Source organism: Oryx dammah, unplaced genomic scaffold (assembly GCF_014754425.2).
Source record: "Oryx dammah isolate SB20612 unplaced genomic scaffold, SCBI_Odam_1.1 HiC_scaffold_19, whole genome shotgun sequence".
Classification (NCBI taxonomy): domain Eukaryota; kingdom Metazoa; phylum Chordata; class Mammalia; order Artiodactyla; family Bovidae; genus Oryx; species Oryx dammah.
The window spans coordinates 49,102,564-49,113,331 of record NW_024070203.1 but is presented as its reverse complement, the minus strand read 5'-3'; the positions used below and the strand labels follow the sequence as shown (position 1 = coordinate 49,113,331).

Below are 10,768 nucleotides of genomic sequence, written 5' to 3'. Positions count from 1 at the left end.
TCTATCAAATCTAACACAGTAATTATTCCTATTATATAATACCTATTTTATGTTTAAATTTCTCCAGTTGTCTCCCAAATACCTTTTATACAGTGGTTTGTTTGAATCAGGAGCCAAACAAGATTAACATACTGCATTTGTTTAATATGTCTCATGTCTCTTTTATTGCAAATGATGCTATTAAAAAGATACTTTAAGGGTGAGGGAAGCTTTATTGTTGCTGAACTGTTTTCTGAAGAGACTGTACCAATCTTACTTGTTTAGAGTTTATAAGAGCTCCATTTCCTTTCCTGCTTTTGGAATTGTCAGGCATTTTACCTTTTGCCTATCTGATAGCAAGCCCCACTCTGTAAAGAAATGAGATGTGTGAAAAAAACAAACAAAACAGAACAAAAACTGAAGAAATGAGATGTGAGTCTGGTCCTCAAATGTTGTATAATCATTTTAGATATAAACATTTCATGTTTCCTGGAGATAATGATATGTTCCCACTCCATCTGATAGTCACTGTTTTAGCTCCTGAGTACATCAGGATCTTTTATGTACCAATGAAAGAATAAAGAAGATAGTCTGGTAATTATGTCCTATTTAATATTTCCTGGAAAGATATGACTTGTACTGACTTTTCCCTCCTGTGACGATCTTAACACATAAACCCCAAGGGGCCAGATGCTGATTTTACTGTGAAGTGTTAAAACTCCTGTAATCCCTTTTCTTCCTTATTAGTATTTGTCATGGCAAGGTGTTGACTCTGATGATGTCATAATGCTTTGTTTGTGGGGTTATTTAAAGTCACTTACACCTTAGGAAGAATCAGCTTTTAAAGTGAACTGTAAATGGTTACGTTTGATCTTCTGAGATCATAGAGATAAAGATCTCCAGATTTACTCAGCTGAAATGTAGGCAACACAACTGGGCTGACATCTAATATGTTCCTGGGTCATCCTTGGTTGCCAAGAGCCTCCAAACATTCCTTAAGGACATAGTCATTTTGTACAACAAAGGGAAATCCAGTCCATTTCTAGGAATCAGGTGGAAGTTTGAGAGAAAAAAAGTATATCAATATAAATTCCTCTTCAGTGATGAAGAATACGGTGTTTAACATTATACCATAGAATAATTAGTGTATTTTAAGGATCTTTCTCCCTTTTTGAACACATTTTACATTAGAGAATTTCACAGAGAACATTGTGATCTAAGGAGTGGGAAGGATGGTATCCTATGTTGCTCTTATATTTAAATCTTATATACATTTCTAAAAAGAACTTCAAGTTAATGACAGATTTTAAGGTTTCATTCTGGTAAAGTAAAAGCTTTCTACTTAATGTATCAGCCACCTACATGGAAAAAAAAAAAAGAACAGGAAGTGCAAACCTTTGGCTTTCATTTTCCTGTTATAAATCAATAACATCTTCAGTTCTGGAACAGCGTTTAAATGCGTGGCTTCTTATAAACGTTGGGAGAACTAGTGCATTTCCAGAAATTCTGTGTATTCAGCTCTCCCTACTCAAATACATCCCTGTGTCAAATGACCACAAAACTGCCCACCATGAAACAGGCTCCAGAGGAGTCTAGATGTGATACAAGTGGATACAAGTGTATATCGTAACATGACACTGATACATTAAAACCAATTTCACGTCTAGGGTTAAACCGCTATAACCAAATGTTAATGCCATTACAACTTAACTATTACTGACACATGGGAAGTTTCAACTCAGGGTCTAGGGTTAAGGGGAGAAATTGTACATGAAGGAAAAACTTCACAACGTTCCCTTTCCCCTCAGGCAAGTTTCGGCTCTACAAATCTACCCTTTCATTTAAAATATCCAAGTGCTGTTCTGCCCTCAATTCTTATCCCATTGTAGAAGGAAATCTGTGTCTCTTTCTTCCCCAAATTAGGAATATGAGAAGCCTTCCGGGTCCGTAAAGAACAGAAAACAGCCCAGCAGGAAGTTTCATCTTGCCCAAAGCTGTGAAAGTGGGCATGGTGGTGTGGAAAGAGAATACGAAAGGTAAAATCTGTAAATCTTAACACCTGTGGTTGGGAAAGCAAACAAAAACCTCACGGGCCTGGATATCATCAGGATCTCGGGGTATAGACAGAAAAAAACAACAACCGTGGTTCGGGTCAGAACCGGAGCAGCGTTTCCTAAGTGATCAAGGTAGCCAGTGGGCTCTGGTGGAGGCCGGAGAGCTCTCTGCGACCGAACGTAGGGACAGCGCCATTCACTGAGCCCTCGCTTGCCCCTCCCCCGCGCGGGCGCATAGCCCGCCAGCCAATCCCCTAGCGCCATCCCCTTCCCATCGGAGGCCCCGCCCCCCACGCCCGGGATGCTGGGCCCCCGCGGCGTGACGCGAGCACGGCAGCTCCGCCCCCTGCGTCTCTGGCCTCGCCGGCCTTGGGGGGATGGTTCCATCATGGCGTCAATGCAGGTAAGAGGAGTTTGCAGCATCTGGGCGGGCTCCGTTGCCGCGGGGAGGATGAGAGCCTTTCCTCCGGGGGTGTGTCTGGGACTCTGGGGCACCCGGGCGGGCTCCGGAGCGGCCCCGGAGACCGGTCCTTCCCACCTTCAAGGCGTTGGGGAGGGGTGAGAGGCGGCGAGAAGAATGGGGGGTCTCGGTCGGTCGAAGCGGACACCAGCCGGCCGGGAAGTTGGGGGATAAAGAAGGCTAAAGGGGAGGAAGGGGCGAAGTTTGATGTTGGCTCCGCGGCGTTGGTCTCTAATCACCTCCGGCTCACACGGACGACTGTCGCCTGCCTGCCTCCGGGCCCAGGGATGCCTTTTCCACCGCGGTCCCCGGCTGGGCGGAAACAGCTGCTCTCGCCGTTGTCGCCGGGGCAGGGGCGGCCCCGAGAGGGGCTGAGTGTGGGGAGCCGAAAAGGCGTTCCGGGAGAAGGCGGCTGTTCGCAAAGGCGTTTCGCGGCCTCGACTCAGGCCTCCCACGCCCGGGCTCCCCGGCTGAGAAGTCCCTCGACTCTCCTTTTGACTCTTAGTCCTTTGCCCCAGGGGTACCTTCCTCTTATCAGCCTTCGCACTCTCAACCAACAGAGGTCCCGCAGCTCATTTTCTCACTCGCCGAAGCTGCCCTGAGCCCCTCAGAATCATTTTCCACCTAACAGGCTATCTCCCCGAAGGACGGATCACCAGCCCCCTATACCTCCCGGGATAGCTCACCCTCCAATCTTATTTCCTACAGTGCCCCACCCTTGCGGTCGCGGTTAGGCTACAGCCCTTTGCCCTTCTTCCCCAGACCTTAGTGGCACCTTAGTTTGGTAAAGAGGCGTTTGTTAACCCATGTTATAGCTACCTGACTTGGCAACGCGTGGTTTTCTGGTTTTCCAACTTAATAGACTTTTTCTTTTTCCAAATCCAGAGTTGTGTTTTTTTTTTTTTTAACAGACAAAGATGGCATCCACAATTGCAGTTTTGTAGAGATTAACTCTGCATTATCTATAGCTTGCATTTAATTTATAGATGAAGACTAGCTGTCAAAACAGAAAGAGAAGGCAGAACTCCCCTTTGAAGTGTCAGCTGAGCGCTTTTTAGTTTTAACAGCATGTTAAAGAGACCACGTTTTTCTTAGAAGGATTTTATATGCTTTTGCTTCTAGAAGAATAAGCAAGTTTCCTTATCTCCCTGCCGATTTTTCTCTTTTTAGGCGAGAACAGTGCTTTTCTTTTAGCTCTTTTCTGCATCTTCTTCCTTTTTTGTGCACGTATTTGCTTCGCATTTACTTCTGTGCTTTTGTGTTATCTGTCCCCTTTCAGCCTGTTCTCCGTACAAGACTCTTTTTACCTTTGCTTCTCCCTCTGGACTTTACTGCAGAATCGAAAAAAAAAAAAAAGTATATAACATTCCTCGTTGAAGAGATGTCATGAAACAGTCCAGAGAAAAAACAGAAACAATTTCAGGAAACATTATACTTTACCGTAATCTCCCCAGAGACTTCAGAGAGGTTTCGTCATTGGAGGCCAAAAAAGGAACTGTAGAGCTCGAGCTGAACAGTCGATCGGCTCTGTGACCGATTTAAGGTTATTTGTGTTAAGATCAAAACCATTCTTTTTAAGAACAGAAAGATTAAAATCCACAGTACGAGTGATGATATTGGCAGAAGAGTATAGGGGTAACTGATTTGCTGATTAAAATTAGACCTTTAGTGTCTGGAAAAAGCAGATTTCAAACCTGAGTCAGTACAAAACTTCATGTTGATAGTCTGGGATTTTACATGGTGACTTCAGCAATAGACACAATACTTGGCAGTGTAATACTGCATTTTTCTGCATCCCAAGTACCTCTGTCTTTTCACCCTTTATTCCTTTATGTCTTCTGATTAGAGGAATGGAAAACTAATGTTTTCCATTTTAATTAAAACTAAATGCTTCTTTTTATTTGTATTTTAGAAGTACTGGATACAGATTCTCTGGTAGTATCTTTTTATTTTTTAAATATTTTATTGAAGCATAGTGGATTTACAACATTTTGTTTCAGGTGTTCAACATAATGATTCACGACTTTTAAAGATTATACTCCATTATAGTTATTAGTAAATATTTGCTATATTCCCTGTTCTGTACAATATATCCTTGTAGCTTATTTATTTTATACATAGTAGTTTGTACTTTAGCTTGTACCTGTTAACCTTGTCTCCCTCTGTCGCTCCTCTCACTTTCCCTCTCCAATGGTAACCACTAATCATATCTTTGAGTCTGTTTCTTTTTTGTTACACTTACTAGTTTTACTTTTTAGATTTGATATGTAAATGATATTCTACAGTGTTTCTTTCTCTGATTTATTTCACTGAACATTATACCCTCCACATGCATCCATGTTGTTGCAAATGGCAAAGTTTCACTCTGTTTTATGACTAATACTCCATCATGTGTGTGTGTCTGTGTGTGTGTGCACGCACGCACATGCATGCATCAGCATCTTATTTATCTGTTCATTGGTTGATGGACACTTAGGTAGCTTCCCTGTCCTGACAGCTATAAATAGTGCTGCTGTGAACATTTGGCTGCATGTATCTTTTCAAACTAGTGTTTCTGTTTTCTTATACATACCCAGTAGTGGATCATATAGTACTTCTAATTTCCATGTTTTGGGGGGCCCTTCCTACTGTTTATCATAATGGCTGTACCAATTTACATTCCCACCAACAGTGTGCAAGGGTTCCCTCTTCTTTTATGTCCTCTCCTGATAGTATTTGAAAAATATTTTAATATAGATTAACCAAGCTTTTTGAAACACAGCACTTCTCTGTGTGGTTATTCCGTGTCTTTGCACAAAATTTTTTCCTGACTATCTTAATAACAAAGTTTAACTCTTCAAGATAAATTATACATAAAACAGCAACTAGGTTGTATTTGTTCATTTACGCATCAGTTATTTTTTGAGGGCCCTCTATGTCAGGTATTCATCTACCTGCTGAGGATACAGCAATGAACAAAAGCAGACAAGGTTTCTGCCTTTGTGGGTGTAATAGTCTGGTTAGGGGTGATGGGTAAGAACAAAATATTTAAGTTAATTGCTATTATGTTATATGGCTATAGTGCTATAGAGAAAACTTGTGGAAAGAGGTTACTAAATGTTTTTTGAATTTTAGTTAGAGTTCTTAGGAAAAAGTAAGCTATACATGAATGCTGCTTTAACCATGTCCTTACCTAAAACATTTTCAGTAGATTTCTTCATCTTACCCACACCAGGGTATTACTGCTGATGAAGAGGTTACTTAACCTGTAAGGGGAACTGTGTTTTAAAAGTATGCATATTATGCAAGTATATATAAGACTTACTACCTGTATTGATAAAGATGAAATAATTTAACCATAAGGATCATCAGGACAGCAAGTAAGGGTGGACTTTCAATTTCTTTTTTGGAGAGTATGTTGTTTTGTCTTTTTAAAAGAAAATTTATTGAAGTATAGTTGATTTACAGTGTCATGTTAATTTCAGGTGTGTAGCACAGTGATTCAGTTTTACATATCTATATGTAGATAGATATAAAGGGCTTCCCACGTGGCTCAGTGGTAAAGAATCCATCTGCCAGTGCAGGAGACAGGTTTGATCCCTGGGTCGAGACGGTACTCTGGAGAAGGAAATGGCAGTCCACTTCAGTATTCTTGCCTGGAGAATCCCGTGAACAGAGGAGCCTGGCAGACTACAGTCCATGGGGTCACAAAGAGTTGGACACGACTGAGCACACCTGCACATAGTGACTAAACAACAACAACAGCAGCATAAGATATACAGTTATATCTGTTGTTTTTCAGATTCTTTTTGGAGAGTATGTATCTTAAAGCTGACATTGTAACTACTGTAGTATACTCTATCCATGCCTTGCAACCTTTTTTTACATTGTAACACACATAGAAAATAATTTTGGAATTACACCAGGGAGGATGAGATTGTTGGAGGGTGGATAAGATTGTTGGAGGCTGGAAGCACCTGGCTGGGCAGCTCACAGCAAAACATTGGGAATGAGGATCAGTGTTCTGGTACACCCATAACGCTGGGGAAACTGCTCCATAGTTTTGTTAGAGTTGTTCTTCAACATACGATTCAAGATTGTGGTTTTCAGATTTCTGTGAGCCCTTTGAGATTTTTTTTTCCTATTTTTGCTTTTTTTTCTTTCGTTTTTTTCCCTGCTGTTTCTTCCTAGAACAGACACAATCACCAAGTAAGATATGGTTAGATTTTGTTTTGAGAAACCATTCTTAGAGAATGGTGGGCTCATTGATGGTACTTAAACTTTATAGGAGTTGAATAAATAGATTTACATTAATTCTGATGATTCTAGAAATATTAAACTATTAAGTGGAAAGTTGGTCATACCAATTGTTTAGATTTAGCATTTTAGGGACTTAGATTATTTGGTACAGACTTTCTTAGAGCATTATTAGAGTGAATTTTTTATGTGATTCAAAACATTTCTTAAAAGTGGAGCAATATTAGGGCATTCTGTTTTCAGCTAAACCATAAAGTTGCATTTTTTTGTGTATGTTTCTTTTTTCATTTTGTTCTTAATCTTTTTTTTCTTCCCCATGGGCTCATTTCATATTATGAAATGATTGATTAATTCTGCCTCCTGGATATATTTTCTGATATTAGATTTTAGCTGTTTCATTCAGACTTCTTTATGTTGGAAGTTTTTTAGTATACCTGGTATACTTTTCTAATTTGACCACTAGATTTATTAATTTTAGATAATAAACTACCTTTGCTTTATGTCTTAAGATCTTAGGTCATCAGTGTATAGTAGTTGATACTTTAGCAGTGATATAATTGAGAGAAATGATCAGTTGAATTACTCTTGTGGATTTTCTTCATTTTCTTCCTCTTTCTTAATTGGGTCTTATACTGACTCTTGATTTGGCTAGATGGAGGGAGATTGATTTTGAACATGTGCTTATTTTTAGATGACTTAGAAACAATAAATTATTTTGGGTTATTCACAACTCTGCATTGTTGTTTACTCAAATAGTTGGTTCTAGCGATTGAGAGAGAGTGTGGGTTCTTGAAAATGAAAGTGTTAGTCACTGTCATGTCCAGCTCTTTGCGACCCCATGGACTGTAGCTTACCAGGCTCCTCTCTGTCCATGGAGTTCTCCAGGGAAGAATACTGGAATGGGTTGCCATTTCCTTCTCCAGGGGAACTTCCTGACCCAGGGATCAAACCTGGGTCCTCCTGCATTACAGTAAGATTCTTTACCATCTGAGCCACCAGGAAAGCCCCAGGGAAGTGATTGAGAGAGAAGAGTATGAGTTCTTTCTGACATTATTATAGTCACATTACTTGACAATTAGATTCCATATGACTATTTGTTGATATCATCATGAAGGGTTACAGCTTAATCAAAAGAGAAAACTGACTGTCATCATGGATCCTGAGGCTTACTAAGAAGTGGAAGCTTGCAGAGTATACCTAGAATTATAGTACCTGAGAAGGTTGGCTAGATACTGGCCTGGAATGGGGCCAACACAGAGCTGTTGAAGCAAGTGCTGAAGGAAAAGGGAAACAGCAAAGAGTAGAATTGAAGATGTTCTGTGTCAGTGATAGACTTAAGTAGATAGTAGACTTCACCAAACAAAAGCATAAAGCTGGGGTCATTATCTTTTCTTAATTCGCACAGCAGTCATTGTGGTATTTTTCTTTTTGCTATTAATCAATTGTTGCTTTACAAGATGCCTTCTATTTTTTGTCCTAAAAGTGTTGGTTTGGATCTCTTATTTTAATTTTTTAGGTCTCTTCCACTTCTTTGGCCATAGATTCGATAAGAACCAAAAAAAAAAAAAAAATCCTCTCTCATTGTCCCTTAAATGTGCACATAGTGATTACAGTGAGTGCTTGTCCATCACTTGACACAGCAAATTCTGCATTACTTCTATTTTAGAGAAATCTAATAAACAGTTCTCTTAGTAGAAAGGTTGAGTACCTATAAAGAAATAATTTAAAATTCATTTTTATATTACATGTATATTCCCTTCAAAGTTGGCTTATTTTCTTGATTTATGTGTGCCATAACTTTAGTGTTTTTCAAAGTATTTACATTTTCTCTGGATTCTTACTCCAGCCTTGTAAAATGGGAAGTCAAATCCCATCAGTCTAATAAAAAGAGTTCTTTTTGATAAATAATCACTTATTTGAGAAGTGACTTACCCAAAATTTTATAGCAACTGAGTAGTGAAGCTGATGCTGTTAAGATGTAGGTAATGAACATACTAACAAGTTTAATCTTGTAGAGAAATCATATTTAACTCTTCAGTCAATAATTTACCATTCACTAAAATATTTTATCGCTTCTATAGCTAAGAAAATGAGAGGAAAATGTTCCTGATATTTTAAAATATGAAGTTACTTTATGTATCAAAATTTTTACAAAGGTTCTTTATGCATATACTTGATCGTTGAATAAAACTATAATGGCAAACCGTTAGTGTACAAAGATAGTCATTATTCTTAAGAAGAGTTTTTAGAAGGATGATCTGGCATTTTTCTTTTTTAAAAATATTTTTTCTTATGCTGAGAACTCGTTTTACTTTTGGCTGTGCTAGGTCTCCCTTGCCATGTGGGCTTTTCTCTAGTTTCAGAGAATGGGGGCTACTCTAGTTGGAGAGCGCAGGCTTCTCCTGCAGGACCTTTACTGCTGAGCAGGGGCTCTAAGGACTGTGGGCTTCAGTAGTTGCAGTTTCCTGGCTCTAGGTCACAGGCTCACAAGTTGTGGCAGAAGGGCTTGGTTGCTCCGCAGCGTGTGTGGCATGTGGGATCTTCCTAGAGAAAGGATCAAACCTGTGTCTCCTGCATGGGCAGGTAGATTCTTTACCACTGAGCCACTAGGGAGGCCCTGGCATTTTTTCTGAAAATACACTAATACATAGTATTTATCTAGGTTGAGCCTTTGTTTAGATGAATTTTATTGCGTCTTTATATCATTGTCTGCTTCATTGTTTTATCTGTGTAATACTTGTTCATGTTTGTCAGGTATTTCTAAAATGTCTCTGTTTGATAGCCTTTATGTGTGAATGCTGTTTTTGGAGAACCAGCAAATGGTGCATGCCTTTGAGTTATTTTTTTCCTGAGAAAAATTGTATTCTCGTTCAGTTGCTTTTATAAAAACTTCATTAGAAAAAAGCGCCCAGGTTCTAGAATCAAAAGACCTGGATTCAGGCTCTGTTTCACTGCTTAACAGCTGTGTTGTACCAAAACCAGTGTGTAGTGTAGCGGTTAAGACAAAAGTAGGTGAGCAGAGAGGTACGCATTTGTAAAACTCCTTTGTTTACCTTCCCAAACCTTTCTGTAGTATTCCCCATGTGGTGCTTGGCAAAACTTGATTCTTCCAGTTGTACAATTAGAAACCTTGGTTTCATCCCACTTCTCAGTCAAACCATCAGCAGATTCTGTTGACCTCTACCTGCAAAATAAATTAAGAATCCAACCATCTACTCTTCTGGATCATTGTGTGTGTGCTTGCATGCTAAGTCGCTTGTTTTGTATCCAACTCTTTGAGACCCTATGGACTGTAGCCTGCCAGGCTTCTCTGTCCATGGGATCTCCAAGCATGAACACTGGAATGGGTTGCCATGCCCTCCTCCAGGGGATCTTCCCAGCCCAGGGATTGAACTCATGTTTCTTACGTCTCCTGCATCGGCAGGCAGGTTTTGTACTACTGGAGCCACCTGCATCATTACCTGATGTAAATCATCATCATCTGTCATCTGCTAAGTTGCTTCAGTCGTGTCCGACTCTTTGCAGCCCCATAGACGGCAGCCCACCAGGCTCCCCTATCCCTGGGATTCTCCAGGCAAGAACACTGGAATGGGTTGCCATTTCCTTCTCCATCTGTCATCTACATTGTATCAATAGCTTCCTAACTGGTCTCCCTGCTTCTGCACCTTTCTCAATTCATCATTTAGATTCTTTCAAAACAAAAGTCAAATGTTACTTCACTCACATCCATACTGTGGCTTCCCTGTTTTATTGAAAATATAAGCTAAAATCCCTGTTAGTGACCTAGAAAGGCCTTACATTATCTCTCTCTTTCAGCACCCTCCACACTTCTCTGCAGCTATATGGACCTCCCTTTTGTCTTTGCCCCTGTTATTTCCTCTCCTTGGAGTGCTCTTCTCCACTTATCTGATGGCTCACTTCCTTTTTTTGTCTCAGATCTTTGTTCATGTGTAATTTTCTAAGAGAAGCCTTCCTTGACGACCCAGTACAAGATAGTCCTTGCATCCCTGGCATTTGCAGTGCCCCTTAACCTGCTAAA

The 10,768-nt window shown here is 40.0% G+C and overlaps 1 protein-coding gene across 1 annotated transcript in view; it reads left to right on the top strand.

Annotated features, from left to right (window-relative positions):
* Positions 1-2,334: 2,334 nt before the first annotated feature.
* The window catches only part of UBE2W (ubiquitin conjugating enzyme E2 W), a 69,233-nt gene continuing 60,799 nt past the window's right edge, over positions 2,335-10,768 (top strand). Inside the window, exon 1 of the mRNA XM_040262050.1 lies at positions 2,335-2,436. Within this exon, the coding sequence (XP_040117984.1) occupies positions 2,335-2,436 (102 nt within the window). The remainder of the gene's footprint in view (positions 2,437-10,768) is intronic.